Raw genomic sequence first — 24,664 nt, 5'->3', positions numbered from 1 at the left:
GAGTAGGGTACAGAAAACAGAACTGAAGTTTAAGGCATTTTAGGTGTTTGACTTTGCTACCTTGTGTCCTTCTATTGGAAGTCCGATGTTTTCACATCCACTATTATTATTGTGATTATTATTACTATTATTATATTTATTATAAAATAGCATTTGCACACTGCAATGCCAGGTAACATTCAGATTCTAAACCCATGCAGAAGTGGCATCCTGTGGCACCATACTCACACCAGCATCATTTACTTCTGTATTGCAGGATCACATAGGCTCTCCCAGTCATGCTAATGAACTAGCTAGAAGAAGTAAGTTATTACTTCCTGTTCAATAAAACTAGAAAGACACAAAACCAGAGGTTTTACAGCCAGCAAATTTGCAGGATTGATGAGTACAGAATATTTGGGATCCCAATTTGCATTTGCTACCACAGAGGTCTTTCAAACCTAAAAGATTAAGAATTCAATTCCATGCCTAACTGTAGTCCATAGCAAAACTCCCACAAACTCAGTCATGCAGAAAGAGCTCTCTTAACTAATGTCTCTGAAGTACACATAATTCTAACAGAAGAGCCCTTAACAGCTTTTCATTTACTTAAGTAAAAGGGAAACCAAGTTAAATATCCATTTCTAGTAGGAATAGTAACTGTAGAAATAATGGAAACTAGTAACAAAATTTAAATAACACAGGCAGCAGCCAAGAGGGAATAGGACTTCCTCTAAACCCATTAGTGGGGACCATGAATACTATTTTTTGCATTTGGTCCAATATTCCTGAACTTACCTCTACACAGCATTCAGTCGATCAAGTTTGTAGCAAGTCTGCTGTGTTACTTTCAATACCTTCATAATGGATTAAAATAATCTTCTATAGTAGTAATTTCACTTTACTACTAGTATTAGCCCAATAAAGAGCCTTTACTTTTAAGAAAAATCCCAACTTCCCTTAAGCTCAATTAAAGTTGTGCCTGATAAACACTTCATCAATCGCCCATCGCACAGAATCAGCAATTCAAGTGGACAAGACCAACCGGCTGCAAACAAGGAGATGGTTCCTTGTGGCAGCTCACACGCACGCTCATCTTCCCTTCATCTCCTTCCCCCTGCCTTATGCAAGTGGCCACGCTCTCATTCCTCTGCATCTCAAGAGCCAGTCCGCAGCTGCAGGCAGCCCGCGGAGAGGAGCAAGAGAAATGATATATTGCAGATATTTTATTTTTGGAAACCACACTGTAAATAAAGCCATTTCCAGAGATATTCCATGGACACGGAGTGCTTGGTCGCAGAGCCAGCGCCTTATGTAACAGGAGGAGTATTGTTTAGGGTTGCCTGCATTTAAGAGCCACTCCTGGTAACACAGTTTACAAAGCTATAAAAAGCTACCAGCGTAACTATCGAGAACAAGCAGGCAAGCGGTTTATTACCAAAAGGCTGGTGCTAACTGGAAAAAAGGAAAGTTTCATTAAATCACTCAACTTTCCTTCACTCGGAGGACATCACCTCGGCTGACACTTACTGTGAGTGGAAAGGTGGGGGCTCCTAGGCAGCCCGGAGCAGCCCCATGGCCAGGTGCTGAAGACAGCTCTGCCGCCTCCCCGGAGCCCACGCCGCCAGCAGCCGCCGTCAGTGATCTGCCATTTAATTCCGCTTTATTCCCCCCCGCCGATCACCGACAAGTGGCAGAGACCAGGGAGGGATCCCGCGATTCGGCCTCCCGCTCTTCTGCCGAGCGACCGTCAGCCTCTGGAAAAGCGCGAGCAGAAAGGATCGCTTGGACATGCACAGGCGCTCACAAGCAGCTGTAAATTTCCACTCCCCGCTGCCTGCGGCTGGACTCCGGCTCCTCGCTGTTCCTGCTCCGACGAGCTCTGTGCCTGGGTGTGCGTTTTTCCCCCACTGCCCTCCCCGCTTCCCACTCCCTCACTCGTCTTGCTCACAGGCTCACACACACACACCCCAAACTCCACGTCAGAGGAACGCGTGGAAAAGCAAAGGATGAAGTGATCACTCCGCCGAGAGATTTCCCCAGGGTTAAGGGAGGATATGCTACGATTTCGCATCACTTCTGTAAGTTTCCATTCCCCTCCAAAGTCTGTCGGTGCAGGGGGAGGCATCGCTGACGGGTCCTCGCACCATCACGTGGCGGAGGCTGCTCGAGTTAAATTATTCACCTTGCCGTCCTGCTAGGAATGCAAATAAGGGAGCCCAACAGCTGGTTGTTGTTACAAGATAATAATAAAATCAACATGCTCACGCACCACATCTTTCAGCAAAGTCCGGTCCAGAAAAGCTAAAGTTAAGCTGCTTCCTGCCTATATATTATTACACAAAGATCCAAATACTTTTCTACAATAATACTAGGGAGGATTAAAAAAAACCAACCAAACAAACAAAAAAAAAAAAACAAACCACCCAACCTGCAGTATACTCTGAGCAAAATTTAAATCCTGATGAAGAAAAACATTAGCCCAAAGTATATTTTCAAAGGCTAATGTGATGGGGGGAAAAAATCATAAGGTATTGCAAGTGCCACACATTCCCAAAGGGAATGGCAAGTGCTGTCCCCTCTGCCCCCAGCTGTCTAACAGGCGTTGAGAGCAGGGAAAAAAGGATGCTTTACCATGGGCATGCAAGATGGGATTTGAAATGTATCCTCATCTGGATCTTGGCCGGGTCCCAGCAGGGATGAGTGCCCAGCATGTTTTTGTGCCAAGCTTGCCAGCTTTGTGCCAAGCTTGAAGAAAACTTCACCTCCCATCCCTTCTTCCTCAGGGCATAGCCTAGCCAAAGTCCTACATTATTAAAAGTATTTTGGTATGCTACATTTGCTTGGGGAGCTGATCTCAGAGTTAGCAGCACTACAGTTGCAGATCTTGGTTTAGGGCTCACCTGCAGTAGCTATTCACAGCCCTACATTAAAGGCAGCCAAAACCGCATGAGAAACCTCATTTCTGAGGAGTACAGATGAAGCAGACACCTTTTAAAGGGCTACCATCCTTTGCTTGCAAAGCTGGCTCCAAACTGGAGCACACAGGAGTATCCCAAATCCTCACTTTGAAGAGCCACTTGCCTGTCCTTCATGGGCTCAGAGAGGCAGAAGCCATCCCTGCTCCCTTAACCTCCCCGCATTTGCTCCTGCCTTAGCACAGGAGGTACCAAGCCAACCTCAGATCAGCAGATTTGTACTCTCAACTCATCTGTAAAGAACATCACCATTTCTGCTCACACTTTACCTAGAAGATCATCAAGATACTGCAGCCCTGTGTTTTTGGACTGCCCTGAACAGCACTGGGAACAGGCATTAATTAGTGCTGCTCCCACTGCACCAGAAAGCACTGCAACAAGTAACACCAAATGGCAATTTCTGCTCCAAACCCCTCGTGAAATATTCTTCCAGCACTGAATTAAAGGCTTCACATTAGCCACCACTGACCAGGTTTCCTCTCCAGGCCACCTCCAGAGAGTGCTCAGTGAGGGATACTGAATAGAATGAGCTGCCCTTTGAGGCAGCTTCCTTCTCCACGAAGCTTAGCAGGCACATGAACAACCTGCACAGATGTTTCGTGGTGTGAAGGACTGGGAGAAAAACCAGCACTGGGCACCTTTTTGTGGGTGCCCTGCTCTGTCACAGCTGGGTGGGGAGAGGGAAGGGGTGCTGGGCCTTGTGGTACCTTACACCCACTCTGGCTCTGGCCCTTTCTTTTTTATCGGATACCTCGGCCTTTGGGTAAATATCACAGCGAAGGTCAAGCGATAAACACTCTGCCCTTGGGCTACTACTGAAGGTACTGCTTTTCCTAAGGCAACACAACAATCTAAGTACATCACTACTTCCACCATGGGTTTTTGAGAGAATAACATTTTTCCTCTACCTGTCCCAAGAGAAAATTTATCTTTTCTATTGTGAATCCATCACCACTTCAACAGGTAAAATCCCAACTTTTTGTTGTACCACGGAGTTCAACAGTGGTAGGTGTTACCCTGAAATTGAACTATCACAAAAAAAAAAGACTAAAATATCACAAAAAAGCTGGTTTAGTTGCACATTAAGGGGCCCCACTGGGGATAATCTGTATTCCACTGAGCTCCATGAAGTATTCACAGACCATTCTGAGTATCCTGGTTCTTTGGAAGTATAAGAAATTTATCTACAAAATAACTATCCTCTGTTTCAGACTAAATATGCCTGTTTTCCTGATTCAGAGGAATAAATTGAATATGCACTCAATTACAGTTCAACTTTGCCCATCTTCTACCTGAGGAAATACTTTAGTGCTTTAATAGGAGCCCTCTACACAGCAGGAGAGCAAGAAACCCACCCGCCTCCATCCCTGCATTGCAGCAGGAGAAACAGTGCAAAACAGGGTAGCTAAAGGGCCAGGGGAAAAAACATTCTCTGCTATTCCAATACTCTGTTTCATCTTAAGTAGAGTTAATTCTCAGATGACAGGAAAAAGCCCTGAACCATTCAAGAGGAATTAAGCCATAATTACTTGGTGCTCTTATCTGTTTGTTAGGGTTTTTTTGTTGCTGAGAGGTTATTAAATATTTCAAAAAAAAAGTTTTGTTCAATTCTTAATTTGTAGCCATCTCAAATCTAGAATGATGTAATTATAAATAGACAAAAAATCTTTACAGTCTCAAAATACATGGAAAAAAAAAAAATCTCTGCACTACTAAAGGACTCCAGCTTCCATATATTTAAATTTCATTATATTTGTTTCCTTTAAAGAGAGCAGAGTCCTTGGGCTAAGGCATGGTTAAAGTAGTTTTGAGAAATTTTTGTCCTTGCTTTCATGACTTAAGATCATTCCATCTAATAAAGACCAAAGGAAGAAAACCCCAGGTGATTTTTCCTGCCCTTTCCATTTACTTTCTAATGTGGAAAAGAGAAATTAGGGAACTTCAACAGTGAGTGGAATTGCAATAAATTACAGCAGCAGATGATAAACACACAGAGTATATATATTAATTCTGCTTATTTAATCATCCACTTCCAGTCTGTCTACCTCCCCTGAGATTACTTCCAGCATTCCAAAGCCCTAAGCAGCCTCTAATAATAATAACAACAACAACATCCTTCCTTCCCCCCAAATTGCTCAATGCCCCAGGCCATCAAAATTCAGTTCTCCACAGCAACAGGTTTAGTTGTGTAATGCTGAATATCAAGAGGAGAAGCTTTAGAATACTAAAAAGATTCCCCCACCCTCCAAAACCTGAAAACTAAAGAACATCCCCCACAGCATTTCATGCTATTCTTACAAATCCCAAGTTATCAACATTTTGGCAGTTTATTGGGGTGGAGGGGAACTAAAAACAAGTAATTTATATAATCTACATCGTAAAGCTGTTACACTTTAACTCAAAGCATTTAGCCGTACGACCAAGCAATTTAAAAAGTGTCCAACAAGAATTCTAAAACCTCACAAAACGAGATGTTTTGCAGTAACTTCATACTTCTGTGTTATTCTGCGAGTTCACAGATACTCATTTTCTTCAGATCCCTGCAACAGCAATGTGGCCACTTCAGATTAATGCAAATAAATTCTTCTTCATCGAGTAGATCCCAAATACAGACATACACCAACACTCACACTTTCTCTCCATATAATCTGGGAGGGAGAAAAGCTTCAAACTCAGCCTGTATATCAGTCCCCCCAAAACAGCCACCAGCACGAATTAACATTTGGCTGCTCATCCAAATACAAAATAAGGCAAAAAAAGTGCTACAGTCTACAGGGGGAGCAGGTAGTTTTCCCTACAGCCATGTAAAAAGCAGCAAAGTTTCTGGCCTCTCTCGGGACCAGAAAATTGAAATTTCTTCAGTGAAGTGTGGAAAACAGAGAGCAGCAAGAAGCAGTGGCTGACCTGCAGCTGCATTTTACCTAAAGTGAGTGGAAGGATTTAAATGGATACTTTATATAAGCTACTCCTAAAAATGCAAACATGTCTTCAACGATTATTTTCCCCTCTTCTTCCTCCTAGCTCCCTCTAGCGCTTTTAAGTACGTACGGCCTTTTCTTTCCTGATTTATTTAATGCAAATACAGTTGCTAAGATGATGTTTGTTTTAGTTGGGGTTTTGGGGGTTTTAAGATCTGTAATAGATCTTGTAAACTGCTCACGAGTTTTTACTGAATTCATGTGTACAATCACTCCAGAAACCAAGCACTGACATGGGCTTTCTACCAGAAACCTTTATGTATTAATACTTTATGTACAGGCCAGCGTATTTAAAAGTTTCCTCATTTTAAAGGCATCCAGCTCCATTATTAGAGAGAGTCAACTAAAATGAATCCCTTTCCTTGTGCATTCCCACTCCCAAATGAATTGTGTCTAAACAGAAAGTTACTACAGCCCAACAGCTGAAAAATATAACATTAAAATTTTATGTCTGCTCTAAAGTCACTTATAAAATGTTAATTGTGCCCCTTATATACTATGTCCCAACATAAAACACAAATAAGAAACATACCTGCACTCCCACTTTCATGAGCACAGGAACAGTAAACTCACGACAACATCATGCTTTTTCCCACAAACTCATGCAAACAGAAACTAACCCCCCAAAATCAGTTACTGCCTGAAGAGCCAAGCAGTATTTTAAAAATAATTAAAGCTTTCACCTCTCCAAACTTCTTCTGTCCCAGTTCTGTACAGTCAGTCACTCTAGTGGCCATGTTTGTTTGTTTCCTTAAGGTCCATTCACAATTAAAAATAGGAAGAGGAAAGATCATTTCAAGAGGTGCAACAAAAAGAGCTTTGCTGAAGATCTAAAACCACTCATCAGATGTGTGCCAATCTTGCAGTTTCTATCACAGCACGCTAAAGAAACGCTTTTCTTCATGGGATTGAAAAAATTCTTTTATGTGTATAAGAACATCTATCTGTCATCTCCCATTTCTGAAATAGTCAAACAATATTAATAGTGTTTAGTCTTCTTGAAAGTACTGAATTTAGTTGCTGGTTTCCACATAACTTCAGCAAGCACTTTTCTTGATGTTAGGCAGCATGGGGTACTGCCTAACATCCGCTTCCAACACGCTCACTTATGCAAAAAACCCCATAGATGTTCCCTACCACTTCCTTGCTGGTCAAAGACAACGGAGCACCTCTAACCAGAACTTTAAACTTCCTAAGCGTGCTTGAAGCTGAAAGCTGTATTAGTGTATATTCACCTCAGCAATGGCAATATGCAGTGAAAATGTTAGGCAAATCAACTGCCTTTTGATGTCAGTAAGTTCTTAATACACAATGTGTGGCTGTTTCTGACAAGCTGGAAGGCAGTTTGGGATTTAAGACTTTTCTTCTACCGACCACTACTATAGAAGGCTAACACATTTTTCCTCAGATGCTTTCAAGATGACTTGCAGACAAACAAAATTAAGTTTAATTTGAAGCACAAGTTAAATGCTCCTGCGAGGCACTCACTGTAGCACCTAATTTAGTATGAGGAAACTGAGGTGGTGCCAAGCAAACACCCAAAGGTGTGCACTCAAAAACGTACTGTTAAAGAATATCAGGAGGCAGGAATCTTCATTCTGGATCAGACAAAGCTGCATTAAATCCCATCTCTAAGGGGGGCTGACACCAAGAGCAAAGTAGAAAAAGAAACATATACCAGAGGAAGGACCACTCTACTCTTCTTCTGCTTCTGGCAATTAGCACCTTTGAGGTTTCCTGACGCATCATCCAAAATCACCACGCTGAATAGCTACAAATGGCTCCGCAGTTTTCACTTTAAAGATCCCAAAAGAGCACTATTGCCCTTCTAGGGAGACTCTGAAATCACTTCTGCAATACTTAGATACAACAGATTGCTCAAGATTCTGACTGTCAAGACAAACAGTCAAGACAGCTCAGAGACTGCTATTTCCTGTAGATGAGGGATCAAACAAGACATCAGCTCCAGCAGCAATTTACTGCATTCCAGTCAGTTCCTTCTTCAGGGCATCAAAGCCAGGATTTACCTTCATAACCATTGTATTTTTCAAGTGGTCACCCCCAGACAAAGGAACAAGTACTACCAGAAAGTCCCATATAGAGGCAGGGTGTTACACCCATGAAGAAGATGAGTTCAGACCTAAGAAGAGTCAGTTCCTATTTATGTTACATTATGTGATCCTGGAAAAGCCACTTAGTCTCCCCATGGGAAAATTAATCCATTCAAAACCATAAGGTGCTTTGACACTACCGTGATGGAACCCAAACAAACACACCAGGCACTACCTAGCTTACTTGTGTCCTTTTCCTGCAGACTGGGATTATTGTCTTGCAGTTTGTGTGATGCAGGTCTCCAGAAACCATGCCCACAGACACAACAAACTTCTGAGTCTCTTCTCGTGCAGGTTAAGAATCCTACTAAAGCAGAACAGTCAAAACAAAACCAGAATAATATTAGGCTAAAAGTCTAAACTGCAGCTTTCAGATGAAGAATTAGACTTTTTTCCCAGTGTCAAATAATGAAACCCAAGCACTACTACAATTCTTGAAAAACAGCTGCTATACTTAAGCAGCTTAGGTTGCCCTAAAATGACTTGCCTCAAATCAAACAAGAAAATCTCTGGTGGCCAACCCTGCTCCCCTGGAGAATGAGAACCCACATCTTCTCACATTTTACTCTTTACCGGTTTTGTCCTGCAACAACATTAGTTTAACATATTGGAACAGGATAGGGAACCTTGAGAACTCATCAAGCTGAAGTTGCACAAGGAGACATTGTCTTCACAAGTACCCCAAAGGCATTCCTCCTGACAAACAATTGAGTATATTCATCACTTGTCAGGTTGCAAACATATTTGCCTTCATGTGACAGATACATGGCCAGTTGATGCAACCAGGGTGCTTGCACTTTTCTGTCCCACAGTAAGTACCTTACCATGACTTTAATGTTACCTTCCTGTTAGGTGGTGAACAGTCCCTGTTGTCACGAAGCCCCTATCACAGATTTTAGTAACATATTTTTCTGGTCCCAGGAATGAGCCTCCAGTGCCTCCCTAAAGACTTCTGTAGTCCATTCTGGCCAAAAGTTGACTACATTGAGCAAATTCACCTATAGGATATTCTTTGAAGTCCACTACTGTTACTCCCCAGTGGGGAAAACCCATCCATGCACATTCCTGCACTACTAAAAAGCCATCCGCTGTTCTCCCCATCCACGTTGCCCAACAACTGACATTACAAATTAATTATTATGTCAGACACATACAACTACAAACTGTCCAATTAAGGGCTGAATTCCTTTTGTTTTAATTAATAAACCAGGGTCATGCCTTGAAGTCCTTAAATGGCAGCAGGCATGCTGCAAGCTGGCATTTTTTAGCCAAGTCTGTCCTGAACAAGGACCAACATGAGCAGTGTGCTCATCTTCAGGACAATGTCTGTTTTGGAGGGAGAGCAGCTCTGGCACCTGGGTGTGCTTTGATTCAACTCCGTTTCTGTGTAGCCTCAACAGCAGGGATCCCTGACAGGCTCTGGATATGGGGAAGAAAACCACTCGCCATGTGACATAAATGGCAAGCTCTAGATACCTAGGTTGTAACAGGTCAAATATACTCATGGAAATCTTCTTGGCAAACATCATTCCTTGAGACATCTCCCAATGAAATCTGACACCTTCAGTTATCAAACAGCACACAGATCTATACTCACAAACTTTGTCACACCCTCTGGAAACAAAGAAATCAGTTTTCTCATGCTGATGGTTGCTCAAATACCTGCTCCCTTCCCGCAGAAGCAACTGATAATTTTCTTCTCTGTGTGTGTTTTTGCAGTGTGCATTCACAAAACAACTTTATCTGCCACCAAAATCTACACTTCTGAAGGGCAAAAGACTGCAACTGTCCAGTTATAAAAGTCATGTTTAGCACTGAAAGTAAGTAAGGTTTATGCCTCCCAAATGAAAAAAGAGTCTCAAGCTGTATCAGCCCAGACATGAAAAGTTATCTACTATCTTTGCAAAAAAATAATATTTATAGCTAGATGCTATCTTGAGTCTGATAACCTGCAGAACATACTTTCTAATATATATGCATTCAGTGCCTTGAATTTATGAGAGCTGTAGGCCCAATAGCAGAATTCAGAGAGAAAAGTCTCAAAACTGTTTCTTTCAGAACTGCAGTGCTCATAAGGACACAAAATTATGTCTGGCATTGTTGCCAATTTTGGAGTTTCCACCCAAGTACCACTGAAAAGAAATGGCTTGTTTTCTGAGAGCAGGCAGAATCCCGTGAGAAGGTCACTCAGCAAGAGTCCTATCAGTTCAACTTTCCATGACCACAGCAAGACAGTCTCTCTTAGCTGTCATCATGGAATGAAATTACTTTCACAAGCATAAGAACTTCCATTGAAACATTTCAGCACACAAAGGCCTGTATCCAGAGAGCTGCATAGCAGCCAGGTAACCAAAGATGTGAACATAAGCTATTTAATACCTTGTCATTTAACCCAACAACCACACTAACTATTTTTATATTTTTCCATTAAAAAAAAAAACTAAAAACAGATGACATGAAAGTTCAAAAGTAACAAGTAGTAAGAATCTGTTACAGTTTACAAGACTGGCTTTTCTTTCAAAACTAAAGACAGGTTCTGTATGCTTCCTACACTTATGAAATAAGACCTTATTTGGATTTAAAAGAAGTTTGAAATGATTTTGTTCTTCTCAAAACAATAAATGAATATTGTTACTAACAGCAAAGGAGTTTTAAAAATGCAAAGATTTTCTCTGGTTCTCACTTAACAGCTTCTTGAACAAGAGGAGCTTTTTAAAAGACTTTGTATCTTGACGCTACTTTCAAGTGCTGGAGAATCTGTGAAGTCCATTAATAACATAATTCAACAGTTAATTAGGTACCACTTACAGTGTTTTGGGCTTTTTTCCTTTTCTGCAAATTCATATTCTGTTTTACTTTCTGCTTCCTGACGCCGTGATTCCTGAGTTTGCAAACACGTGCTCTTTGAAGGCTCTCCATTTTATTCATGCATAGGTATGTGATCAAATCACTTCAACACATTCAGGATTTACTTCTTCATCACTACGTACTCTAAGTGTATAGATACAGTTTTCCAACACTACAACCAGTACTGACTTCAATTAAAAAATGTCTTGAAGATAACCCATCAAGCCTGATTATATACAGAAGTGAGATCATTAATACTGCAAAATAAATCTCCCACTCTGCATTCAGTGTCTTAAACTCCTATCAGCTCTTGGCTGCCATTTACCTACAGGGAGTGTCTTGTCCACTGCGTGCTGCCCGTGAGTCTTGACACCTTGAAGTATTGTTTTTTCAGATACTGTTCCTCATCTTTTAAGGCATATCCAGCCTCTTCCCATGGTTATTAACTTCACAAAGCTTTGAGTCCATCTTTCAAAAGAGTCAGCCACCATGCTCTTTGATTCAATCAAATACAGGAGGCTATGCCATCATTTGTCATCCTTCTACTCTGCGTGGCCTAGATAAAACTGTCAGAAAGGATTGTGCATTTTCTTTCAACTGTGTGTTCATTTAGGTTGGGTTTTTTTTTTTTGCAAACAAACATCCAATGACTGAACATCAAAAGATTGTATATTAATTAAACTATTCTTATCAACTGTAATTTTTTCAAGGTTGTGTCTCTTAGCCAGAATACATCAAACCCATAATCTAACTGAAATACTAGACATTTTATAATGTGCTTTCTATTAATCATGTTGAATAGCTTTGCTTCATGACAATCCTCAAAATTTTGGAGTTCTACATGAGACATTAAAAAATTAAGTAAATTTCTGAGTCTCCATGAATTTTCAAAAGTGTTCTTTCAGTCTTTATTTACTGCTGGAGTATGATGGATTTGTTCCTAGTTTTATGATTATTTGTAATATTCAGCTTCGTTCTCACTGCAGAAGTACATAACAGTTCTATATTTTCAGCATCATTGTTGAGAACTTTAGCACAGCCATCAGACAAATGTCACTGTTCTTTCTGCTCCTGGTATGTTTAAACTTCTCCTTAGCCTTAGATCCTAAAGAAAATCCAGTGAGTTTTCTGTAAACATCTTTATAAAACTTACTTGTACTTAATCATATATGCTGGCTGCTGCCCTGGAACCATTTCTAAATCAAGATGGTTCTCTCCCTTGACTGAAACCCTCTTTTTGTATTTGTACCTATTCCAGATAGCCATGAGTTCCCACATCCTCAGCCGCCTCCCCAGCTTTGGGAGACACTCTTGTAGGGAGGGCTAGAAGTGTTATCAGCGATGTAACAGCACATTACATCACATCTCACAAAGGAGATTGGTTGAGTCCCTCATGTTTTTGCAGCAGTCTTCTCCCATGGCCTGATGACCTGTGCTGAGACCTTACGAGCCCTGGTGAAGAGACACTCAGTTTACAGTGTTGAGGGAGTTCAGCGAGAGAGGAAAAACAATGGATAACATCTCTGTGCATTTTTAACTAGCACTTAACTCCTCCCCAAGAAATCAGAACAGCATAAGGATATCTCAGCAAATCCTCTGCTAACATCTTCCCTTCCTTGACAAAAGGGTGGAACACTGAAGAATTGTAGGGGAATGTAATTCCTTACATTAATGCTGCTTTCTTGAAGGGAAAAACTTTTCCAAACAACACACAACCTAAAGACCACCAAGCCAGCTTGACCTCAGAGTACATTCAAACCTGTCCTCATTCAAACTGCCTTCAACCTACAACACTTCATCTTTTACTTCCATATTTTGTCCAAGGCTGTGTGTGATGCTTGCAAACAGAGCAGTGCAGATGTTGCAAGCAGCTACAGACCTAAACATGGATTGTAATGTAAAAGACAAGACTTATTAATGGCCTGTGGATAAGGAGAAGTAGGACCAAAGGTCAACACAATTTTAAGTAATAAGCTTCTAATTAGAAAGTTTAGCCTTATTTGGCTCTCTTACTTAAACTATTTTGTAAAAAAAACATTACCCCACTCCCTACAGACTTTTCCCAGGGATTATATGATATTCACAATATTTGCCCTAACAGAGGACTACAACCAGTCCTGCACCCACACAATAAGGTTCAATTTGGTGCTTACTTCAAACAACAAATAAATCATATATTGCAAACAGCTTCTATCATAGCCAAAAGCAACAGGTAGTGAATGACCACCATGAACTGGTAGTCCAAAATAAGTTTTGCTTATCTGAAGACCTGAAAGAGAGGTGTCTGACTGCCAGTGAACTGCAGAAAGTGAGATTAAATTAATTAAAAGGTACACTTGAAGAGGGAAAGCTGATACAGCCGTGCCTCCCTGCTGACATAGGAAAATAGGCAAAACAAAGAGCTGAATGCTCAGGACACTACAGCTGCTGGAAGTGAACTCTTCCCACATAATATTAATCTCCCCATATTCAGCAGTCTCCAGTGCCTTGACTTAAAAAGCCCCACACAACTTCCTTCCCACACTTGACACCAAACAAAATGTAATTTTGCTGCAATTAATTTGTATGTATAAATTAGTACAAGTGCCTTTGTGCTAGATTTACACAGGGTCTTTAAGAAAGATCACCCAAAGATCTGATGGCTGTCGTACAACTGTCCCCACATTTCAAAATCCAGTTATGCAGCAGTACTTTCTTTCATCTTAATCATTGTCTCTTGCAGAAGGAAAAACAAAGTACAAACATTACTGTGATATCAGAAGGGGCGTTTTTAACTCATGCTGTAAAATAAGTTTAAAATGTTGTTTCACAATTTATTAAGTTGCTCTAAGGACACATTGCTGTCAAAATGAGAATTCTAGCCCTTACTGCCATCACCTCCCTTGCATCAGTTCTAGGAATGACATGACTGCAGAGGGAGGCAGATCAACCTGCTGGGCAATGAAAATTTAACAGCCAGAAAAAAACAAATCCCTCTTACCTCCCCTCAAAGTGCAGCTTTTGGAGAAGTGAGAAGTGTGGAGGACTTATTAAATGTAAATTGTGTGAAATTTTTAGAACTACCTCTATCAATATGGACAATATTAAAGAAACAAAGGGGGAAAAAAGTCCATCCATTCATTAACATTTTCTTGGAGGAGGGGGGATGCAATTTCAAAATATTTGTATAATGTGTGGCAGCAAAAGCAGTTAAAAAAAAATCCTGTCCCTTTTTGCTGATTTCTACACCCAGGTTGCAACCACCCACCTTGATCTGCTAATGCAAAGGTTGTAACACCTTGCTATGAATTTGTTAACAAAATCATTTCATTCTTAAAAATTATCCTTAAGTGAAGGAAAATTATGCACCAAACAACTTCTCAAGTAACTGGTTAATCACAAACTTGACAGAAACCAATTTTGCACACTTCACTATGATAAACAGCAGTGTTTGGTGGACTTTTTCTTTTAAATGCACATTAAATGTATGTGTCTAGAAGCATTTAATCTTATTAAAGCTTTTTTTTATGCCAGCCTGCATATAATCTAAATTGTGATTACTCTGTAACAAATACCATATGTATCCACTTCTGTGAGAGGAATGCCAAATTCATACACTGGAGTCACTTGAGTAACATTTCTTAAGAAAAAAGGGTTGCAAAGATTTGGGCCCACAGTTCACTTAGTGAAAGAATGTCAAGCATATTTTCAACAATGCTTCTTTGGTTCCAGTTATTCAAGAATTTTACAGGGGGAAAAGGTAATAACAAAATTAAAGGCAAGCACTCACAAAAGAAACCCATTCATCTCCACTGTCTGTAAAAAGGCAGGAGGGGATTTTGATTGAGAAGAAGAACAACTGAAAACACAAAGAGGTCCAGGCTCTCCTGTGTGATAAGACCATCCACAATAACCCAAATACAGTAAGTATTCTGCCCATACCACCACTTTGCTCATACTATAGAAGTAGTTGCACAAACACTTCAAACTGGGATAAATGACACCAATAATAAAATTAGAAAGCAATCCATTGATTTCCAGATGCTAATTTTGCACCTAGGTTACCTCCAGTTCCCCGAGAAAAGCAGAACTACCAAGTGGCTGCACAGCAAATCAGATGGGAAAAGTTATTCAGATAAAATTAGCTGAGCCAAGTAAGTTTTGGTTTGGGTTTTTTTTTTTTGAACCTCAACCAGTCCCCTGAGTAATGACACAAAGGGAAAGGGCAGTCGAAGAAGCACAGGGACATCTGGACTGTTTCTTTCTTTGACCGTGCCAATTTTAAATATTCAGGGGACTGTGGCTTCCCTGACCCTTCAAAATACCTATTAAAAAAAACCCAAATGAAATAAATATTAATAGGACAATACTGCCTCCCATTCTTGCTCCTCCTGTTCTTCAAACCTTACTGCTGGTTCCACACCTCCACAAAATTAAGCCAAACCAAGTGCTGATACAACACACTGAACAGGATCAAGGAAAAAAATCAACTAAAACGTTAGAGTTTTCTTCAACTAAATGAATTTTCCTACAGGAAGCTGTGTTTAGTCCAGAATATTCTTATGAAGAGCTCCATTGTTGAGCCTCCACACCACAACACATTTACCCTGTTTTCTAAGGTTTTACTCAAATTCCTTTTAGTATATTTGAAACCTTACAGATTTCAGTTTTATTTGAAAGCAGTTACTTCACCCACACACAATAATGACTTCAGGTTGTTGCCCTATGGCTCCTTTTGATGGCTTTTATTAGTTCAAGTCCAATTCTACACCAGGCACTGCCTCTCTGGCCTTTGCATAGCAGCTACCAAGACCAGCACCAACCCATCAACCTTCTGTCAGCTGACACCACAAGGGCAGCTGCCTCTACACTTGGATTTAAAAGGCAAATCAGAAGGAAGTTGTGGGGCTCCCCATGGATCATCTCTTCAGAGTGGGAACACCACAAATTCATTAGTTCTTGCAGATTGCTTAATGTCTGCTACGTGTTCATTTAATGAAAGTCCTTTGTGTGCGTGTTTTACTCTGCAGACAAACCCACAAAGAGCCATCAAAAGGGTCAGAATACTTTACCACCACAAGCCTTACTTCATAAAGTAGCAGCGAAAATTTATTTCAGAAAAATATATTGCTGTGTTCACATGGAAAAATGAAGATAAAAAAGGTTTTAGGCATCCATTTATTTTGGATTCCTTTCATCATATACATCTACTGCCTGGTTTCCAGAGATCTCAGGCCCTTTTAAATGCACTTGTAATCATAGGCTTTCAGATCTTGTTAATTCATTCACGTCACCCAAAATTAGAGGGCAGAGTTTTGGGTCTTGATCAGTGTGGTGGGGCTGTGGCACAGCAAAGACAACGCATGCTGCTCAGGTTGGTCCAACATTATCTAACATCCAAACCAGTCCTTTCTTTCTGTGCTCACACAGCTGCCTGGAATCTCTGCTGGCAATGAGCACTGAGACTGTAAGACAGAAATATGGCTGAAACTGAAAACGTCTCTACTACATAAACAGTCAGTAAAGATGAAATCCATTACATTACTAGTTTCCAAATGCAGACCTTGAAGAAAATGCCAGCCAATGGATGGTTAAGAGTTTCAGCATATTGGGCCAGATTCCAAAACCTTCAAGCCAGTTAGTAATTAACAGACATCTAGGTCCTCCACATGAAAGAAGTCTATTGTTAAAACAGTGACACAAATTTTTCCTTTCCTTTTCCTAGCCAGTCTCTGCCTGTGTTTTAAGATTCCCTTAGGACTATAACAGCCTATGATTTTAGAAGCTCCACTTCTCAAACAGACAATTTGTTAGACTTTTAGTTGCCAAGGATGCAAACATGCTTACACCAGAGGTAGAACAAAATTAATTTACAGGCTTCTCAGAGACCCATAATCTCCCCTTTCTTTCATTTAATACATGGAAAAAAATAATATCCGAATAACCTTCCACCATATCTACAATAGCAAAAGAATGACAAAACTTAGTAACAAAACATACTGAGGGTCTGTAAATAGTCTGAGTCCAATTAGTGAGCAACATACCTACGGGAATATTACCCCATCTTCATAGATAATGATGCATTACAGCAAAATTTCTAAGATAAACCAAAGGCTGCCTCACTAAAAACATTTTGTTGGCAATGAATTTGCATTTTGAAAGAATGAAGTGCAGACACTCCTCTGTAAGGGAGCAAGTTAAATCACCAAGGATAATAGGGAGGATGTGACAGAGCAGGAGCTGGTAGAAGTATTCAATGGATATGAAGACACTTTAAGAAGAAAAGAGTCAATAAAACGAAGAGCCAAGCCCATCAGAAAAGAACAGAAAGAATTTAAAAACATCAGAATTAAAAAACATTTTCTGAATGCCCATGGCTTTCCAAAGTCTATGGCTTTGACTGCTTTGCTGTTTGAGTTTGACTGGTCTGTCTCTACCTCACCCAAGTCTATCTGGTCATATGAGGAAAAACCCAAATCCCCACTGCATTCAAGATGAAGAAAACATCCCTGGATAAGAGAACTAGATGAGTTCCTTTTGGACCAGGTTCACCTCCCACTCCAAGGAGCTACTTGTAATCTGCCTGTCTATACAATTGTTCATCTTAACTCTCTACATATGACCAGAACTATGTAATGAAAGCTTAATTCAGCAACTCAATCAACAGCACCACTCACCAGGACAGTCAGCCCTTTTGCTGTCACCCCAACAAAGGTGCCAGCAAACATGTAGGCATATGGGAGCGCTGCTCTCACCTCTGGGTACAGGTAGTCAGTCCAGGTCTAGACTGCAGAGCCCCAGGAAGCTCACACTGCTGCTGGAGGAGAGCTGAAGGCAGGTTGCTGGGATGTCAGATCAGCATCGCTTGTGAGCTTCTGCCACCTAACACGTTTGGGAAGAACTGAGCTTACTGGTTCACTGGCAGAATTTGCTGCTATTTTGCAGAAAGCCCATCTTACAGTTCCAGGATAAAAGCAGAATGAAGGAAACTCAGGCAGTTTCAAAAGTGCCTCAATAATTTTTGTCCTAAGTCACTAATTTTGTATAAAGAAAGATGTATTTCCCATTCTTTTTGCTTCAAATAGCAAGCAAAATCTATTAGTACTTTCTAATAGACTCATAAATTACTTTTTGTCTGAGGCAGGCAGTCATGTTCTTTCAGATTCTTCCAGCACTGGGCTTCATCTTCTCCGTATTTGGTATATTCCATATATACAATTGTAAAGCCACAAGTGTTTCCTAACATTCAGTATTCACAAGCACATGTATTAATAATTCAGCAAAGCGAAATTAATCTGCAAGCATCATCTCATAACACAGAATATTCCAAGAGGAAGAAAAGCTTAAGCTTAATTTTAAAATTTACAATTACAAGAGAGAAGTCTCTTTTTAAAAACGTAGTAAACCACCATTTTTACTGAGAGATTTGTCAGCACAGCAGGAGTGCTGAGCCACCTTCTTCCCAGCAATGTTACTGTGAGTTGTCTCATTCCTGTCTAGGGAGCTGGGCCGTTCTCATGGGCTGACCTTCAGGCACAGATGTAGGCACGTTTGTGTAAACATTTAAAAGGTTTTATAGAAGTACAAAGCAGATGCTGGACATCAAAACCTTCTGGAGGATCTTGGGTCAGATGAGAGCTCCAAGTCACGTAAACACAGCATTCCCCCCCCCCCCCCCCCCCGCCCCGAACAATCACATTCCTACCCCCTGCCAAAAGATTGGCAGTATCTACAAGAGTGGAATCTTTTAGCAATTATTTAAGCATATCATGTCTATTTCTACAGTTTTGAAGTGGTGGCAAAAAAGAAGTGACGAAAGAGCATTGACAAACTACCATCTCTGGCAGAGACATATTTTTGCCCCTCCGAAAACCATCTTTACATAGCCACAACGCCAACACTCGCAAAGCCAAGGCAACTGCAAATTTTAAAGGGCGGTATGAACTTTTACTTTCACACTTGGAACAGAAAAGGGCAGTGATAATTTAGCGTTTCACAGGGCAGCGGCGCAGCCAGCAAGGCCGGAGAGCAAAGACCAGCAGTGAAATTACGCAACTCGTTCCCGTACCAAACGTTTTAATTTACGATACATTAAAGCAGAGACCGCGGCCCGACACCGCCCCTCCCAGGCCAGCCAGCTCACCCCTCCCATTGCCCCGCTCTCCCCCCGCCCCCAAGATGGCGCCGGCGCCCCCACAGCCCCGGGATAGCCCGCCCCCCTCGACCCGCCCTCTCCAAGATGGCGGACGCACCTCCAGGCCCTCGGCTCTGCCCCGCCCCGCCTCTCCGCCGCCGCACGGCCCCGCCCCCTCCCCGCCCCTCCTCCTCCATTGGCCAGAGCTGCCGCCCCTCTTGCCGTCTCAGCCAATGGAGAAAGAGAGAAAGGCGGTGCGCGCGCGCGGGCCGCCCACATCCAGTCTCCCGCCCTCCCCGGCAGGGTTGCGCCCCCTGGCGGGCGGCAGTGCGAGTGCAGCGTTGGAAGAGGAGGAGGAGGAGGAGGAGGAAGAGGAGGAGGGAAGAAGCAGCAGAAGAAGAAGCTGGCGGGGCCGGGATGAGGTCCTGAGGGGTGTGGGAGTGACCTGGGGCCGGACTCCCGACCGCAGCACGCCCCATGCCAGCCTCCCAGCCCGACGCGGGCCCTGCGGCCGTGCCGGAGCGCAGCGAGACCCCGACCTGAGCTAGGCTCGGCGCCACCCCAGTGCGGATGACAGCTCTCCGAGCAGCATCCCCGGAGGATGGAAGAGAAAAAAAGTAAGACTTTAAAAAAAATTGTATATAAGTGTATATATATGTGTGTGTACATATATATATGTTTTCAGCAGCCATTAGTCTTGTAAGAAACATTTCTAGGAGTCAACTGTCTTAGCCTGTTTTCGCGTTCAACTAAACGAAGTATCCAGAATGAATTGAGGGGTTTGGGGTTGGTTTGTTTTTTCAGTCGTAGCATAGAAAAGATGAAGTAGCTAACATAAATAAGGCATGTTTTACGTTCTCTGTGTCACTGTAGGCTGCCCACGGAGGTGGTGTAGTCACCATCCCTGGAGGTGTTTAAGGAAAGACTGGATGTTGCACTCAGTGCCATGGTCTAGTTGACATGCTGGAGTTTGGTTGGACTGGAGGATCTCAGAGGTCTTTCCCAACCTATTTGATTCTGTGATTCATGGAGATAAAAATTTGGAATCTTCAGTGTGGTTGAAGAGTGCTGCCTTACTTCTTCTTAGTATTCTTGCAGTGAAGGGTATCTTGCATTTGTCAAGAAACAGATTCAGTAATTTATTTACTTTTTTAAAGCGTTCTCTTTTTTTTCCCTAAATAAATCAATTTAGTTGTAGTACTGCTGTACTGAGCACATCAATTTAGGGGAAAAAAAAAGAAAACTTTGCGTTAATGGGCAGGGGGGTTCTGTAGGCTCAGCTAAATGTGCTGGAAAGTTTGGGTCATCTTGTGACACCTTCCTGCTTGAAGGACAGTAAGAAATGACCTAAGTAAAAAAATTTCCTCACATAGCTTGTTTAATTTGAGTTCCTCAACTAGATCTTGACAAGGCATGGGATGACTGTTTGAACAGGGAATTACTATTTCAACACAACATATTCTCACACAGTGCTCCTCCTGATACCCACTGTATTATTTACTTGTATAAATTTTGAAAAGCTGAGTAGCTACAATTATTGTAATTTCTCACCCAATCTCTTACTTACTTGTCCATTCTTCACCTTTGCAGTGCTGTGTGACTTCTTTGAAGAGGAGAACCTTACCAGTTCCAGGGAGGAGAGCACTGAAGGTAGTATAATTTGAATTTATGGAGGGAAAGAGGAAAGGAGTGTGTATTTGGAACTGCTTCTGATACGAAAATTTTAACTGGAGGACAATAGTTTTGCCTTTTGTGGTGTAAGGTTTGTCAGCAGCACTACAGGAAACACACACACAAGTTGTTTTTCTGGTAGCTGGAGTAAGTAGACCTGACCTTGGCAGCTTGTATCTTGCTCCAGTATCACTACCCTGCACAATGCTGGGAAGAAAGAGATATGTGGCCACAAGGATTCTATAAAGCCAGATGCCAGCTGATTCATCAGCTGGAGAGATGGCTCTGAATGCTGACAAGGTAGATGTATCCGATGTCTGCTCATTCACTGTCCTTCTGGCTGTGGTTGGTGATAGCAGCATTAGCACTGGAGAGCTTAGTGGTGTGGACATCTGTCTTTTTTGAAATGAAAATTATACTATGCAGTTCAAATGCAATCTCTGCTTCTCCATGCAAAGCAAAGCTTTTGCTGCTGGAGTTTCGGGGCACTCCAGCATGAGAATTGGGGAAGAACTTCCAAGATGAGTGAGCACTGCACACAGCAGTGTATGTTTTATTTCCCTATGGTCTACACATTATTACAGCTGAGGACCCAGAAACAAAAAACTGTTGTCACCCGTCCTCTGTAGTAATCCATCCACCAGTGCTATCCAGATTTAGTAAATGTATGGAAATATCCGAGAACAGGTAATGAATAAGGACAGCAGTTTTAATCTGCAGTGGAGAAACTTGTTACTAGGATTTCTAAATGCATATTTTTAATTGAATGTATTTTTTTCAATTTTATTTTAAACACAAATATTAAATATACTTTTTTTTGTTTTAAATTTGTAATGCTGTCAAGCACAGCAAAAGGGTGGGAATAGCACAGGGCAGGTGGTGTCCCTTGGACCAGTAGTGTAAGTTTCTGAAAATTGTTGTGACTTCTTTTGTAATTGGACTTTAACCTTTCTGCATGTCTAAAAAAATTTCTGTGAATATAAGAGATCATTAAATTTTGTTGATATTTAGTGCCAAATCAGCTGTTTCACAAGATGAAGTACTTTTATCATTGCCTGTTGATATTAAGTATGATGCCTTTAGCTGCTGGTGACATGAGCAGCAGGGGTTGTGGTGACAAAAGATTGTTACTTCTTTCACTGCTGTCATGATGCTTTTGAGAGTAACCACACTGCCATAGCATCACTGGGCTTCTGGTGCCCTGGGCAATAGAAGTCATTTTCTACTAAGTCAAAAAATGAAGGAATATTTTTTTATGAACCTTACAAGAATGCAGTATTTCTTGACTGCTGGGAAGGTGTCACCCAAGCACATTTGCCAACAGAGATTTGCTTTCTGATAGTGGAATGTGAACCTAGTGTGGTGACAGTGGACTCCACCTCTAGGAGTGGAGTAGAAAACCAGACTTGCTTATGCTTTTGTCCTTGGTCATTGAAGAAGAGCAACATTAACTGAGAAAGAGCAAATTCCTTCTTCTGCCATCATCATTTGACACACTGAAATGACGTCTTCGGGTTCCTCCCACGTGTCGGGTATCGCCCCATGCATCGGGAATCCCCGCCCATCCTGTGACCACTCCTCCTGGTCCTCCACTCCCGCACTGAAACATAGTTCTTTTTCACAGTCCTTGACAAAGACGCACAGCTAATGTTTTAACCAGAGCCTTCATGAATGGGCTTAGCACCTCAAAGGAAGAGGAGAAGTTCTAAACCAGTAGCTTAAAAAACATTTCTTTAAACCAAATGTTCTTATGGAGAAAGGAGGCATGATATATGGGGGGTGTTAATTATTTCAACTGATAGCCCTGGTTGAACAAAATTTATCAAACTGATTTTATCTGAAAATATGTTGAATTGTTTTTCCTCTACAAAACATACCAAAAATAATGATGGGACAGGACAGTCAGCCTATGCAGCTAAGAGAGGTTACAGCTGTAAAAAAAAAATCCCAGTGTCTTTTGTCAAGTAAAATATTCAGTGCATTCAGTTAAAAATATTCTCCTGCGTCACTTTTGGGAGTTTCAGTGATTAATTTTTAGTGGGATTCATTTGCTGGTGTTTGAAGAAGGGCTTCCACAGCTCCCTCTGCGACCTACTTGAACAGTTGCATGAGGGAGCATTGTGCACCACTGGAAGCCACTCCAGTTCATCACTTAACTTCTGTTTCACTCTCTTGATTTGATTTAGGAGTAGGCTCCTGGAGGTTTGATGCATCCTGCTGTTCTGGTTATTTTTTTCAGAAGTGCCTCCAAATGAAATGAGTGGGAATCTTTGAATAGTCCACTAGGAGTTAGGCATGTTTTTAGACTTCTCAGGGGCTATAAATGGAAATTTGCATTTCAGGTGATGTGAAGACGTTTTGGACACAATTGGGAGGTAGAAGAGTGGATGTCATATTTGAGCAGGTGCAAAATGTGCTGTTGTTGCTGAAGGAAAAGATCAAGAATGGAACTGCCACAAACCAAGGTTTGAAATCCTTGTAGTGGTTAAACTGGACTGCAGAGTAGCTGTGGCCTGCTTTGTGTAGGTCTGTGTAATATCTGCCATAATTCAGATATCTCTGAATTTTAATTACTTAGCTGTTGGTGGTTTTAAGCACTTTAAAAAAAAGGTCTATTTTTTTAGAAAAAGAAAAGTGATTTCAGGTGCATGTAGCTGTTTTCTTGTTTTGCCTGTATACTTTTTCAAGCATGGCTCTTAAGCACACAGAACTGAAATACTCATTTTTGAGAAGTAATGAAATACGTGCAGTGCCTTGTGTTTCATTTATCATCAGAATTATTAGCCTTTCAAGCTATCTCAGTGAATTGAGTGGTTTTGGGGTGGGATAATAATAATCCCAGTATTATTTTGTGTCAGAGACACCGTTATAACTTGAAACAATAGTAGAAAAATGTGACACTAATGCATTTCAAATTGTTCTTGATTTTCATGGAAATAAGCTTCCTCTATCTACATCAAAATACATTAAAATTGTAATTCTGATAAGCTTGGGGCAGTACACAGCTTTCCTTTTAGTGGTTTATTTAATTGAGTAAAATTGCTTCTTTCTGTTAAGTCACCCATATAAATGTAATCTATGGATCCTATTGGGTTTTTTTTTTTTGTTTAAGAAAATGTACAGTGGTGTAAGATGCTTCTAAACTAATATAGCCACACACACTGCATTATATATAACACTTCCTCTAAACTAAGCAGTGCAATTTTTTGTGTTCTTGAGCTCCCACATCTTGACTGTTATGACAAAATACTAAAGCAGTGCAGAGATAAAAGTTGAACTTGAATCCCCACGATGCAATGAATCTGTGATAAAGTTCAATTTGAATTTTTCTGTGCTTTCTTTTGTAAAGGTTTCAAGCTAAAACATTAACATGGATTTTGCTGGGAGTTTTCTGCCAGCTTGTAATATTTATTGCATAGGGTAAGAGGTTGAGACAGAATGGGTCTTTTGCGTTCTTGCTATCTGAAGGCCATTTCCACCAATTTAGAAGTAGCATTAATTTGGTCTGCCAAGATCCAGCCCTTCTTAGCCTGAAGATGACTGGTCTGATGACAAAGATAGAAGCTTACACTAAATTGTCTTTATGTATATTACTGCCACTGTAGGCCACCAGTTTATGTGTGTTTGGAAACATTCCAGCATCTTTCCAAAAGCTGACGGATATTCAGTGCCAATTCACAACTCCTACTGTGAGCTGTAATAATTTAGTAATTTCTACATGTGTCTGCTAAGGTCTGTGGTGCAACATGTTTCTAGTAGTATCAGTCTTTCCATGCTCTAGATGAGCACAGTGAGGAGAATCGAGTGTCTCTGGAGGATTTAACACCTTGTTTTACCTATTATCATTACTGAAATTAAACTTAGTATCTGTTTTGGTTTGGTTTTTTTGCATAGAATGCTGGCAGGCTTGGGCACTGGTGAATGAAGCTAATCTAGGTGATCTCTTAACCCTGGCAAATGGTATGTGCACCTCCATTGTGTTTGTTT

At 41.1% G+C, this 24,664-nt stretch overlaps 2 protein-coding genes across 6 annotated transcripts in view; one reads left to right on the top strand and one right to left on the bottom strand.

The window, feature by feature from the left end:
• The window catches only part of CAB39L (calcium binding protein 39 like), a 59,964-nt gene extending 42,236 nt beyond the window's left edge, over nucleotides 1-17,728 (bottom strand). Inside the window, exons 1-2 of one of the 5 annotated variants that reach the window (XM_019286348.3) lie at nucleotides 1,949-2,074; nucleotides 1,510-1,736 (exon numbers count right to left, since the gene is read on the bottom strand). The gene's annotated coding sequence lies outside the window, so the exon portion shown is untranslated. Of the gene's footprint in view, nucleotides 1-777; nucleotides 1,087-1,509; nucleotides 1,903-1,948; nucleotides 2,075-17,549; nucleotides 17,568-17,627 lie in introns of those variants that run through there. The other 4 variants (XM_019286349.3, XM_019286350.2, XM_010400425.4 and 1 more) reach the window with 4 other exon arrangements.
• A 1,627-nt stretch (nucleotides 17,729-19,355) lies between these two features.
• LOC104689965 (histone-lysine N-methyltransferase SETDB2) overlaps nucleotides 19,356-24,664 on the top strand; it is a 48,780-nt gene continuing 43,471 nt past the window's right edge. The window contains exons 1-4 of the mRNA XM_039555555.1: nucleotides 19,356-19,623; nucleotides 20,597-20,656; nucleotides 23,020-23,142; nucleotides 24,572-24,637. Coding sequence (XP_039411489.1) covers nucleotides 19,608-19,623; nucleotides 20,597-20,656; nucleotides 23,020-23,142; nucleotides 24,572-24,637 — 265 coding nt within the window. The 5' untranslated portion in view covers nucleotides 19,356-19,607. The remainder of the gene's footprint in view (nucleotides 19,624-20,596; nucleotides 20,657-23,019; nucleotides 23,143-24,571; nucleotides 24,638-24,664) is intronic.

The sequence above is a fragment of the Corvus cornix genome, chromosome 1 (genome assembly GCF_000738735.6).
Source record: "Corvus cornix cornix isolate S_Up_H32 chromosome 1, ASM73873v5, whole genome shotgun sequence".
In the NCBI taxonomy this organism is placed as follows: Eukaryota; Metazoa; Chordata; class Aves; order Passeriformes; family Corvidae; genus Corvus; species Corvus cornix.
The sequence above is the reverse complement of the archived record's forward strand: the minus strand, read 5'-3'. Positions and strand labels throughout refer to the sequence as shown.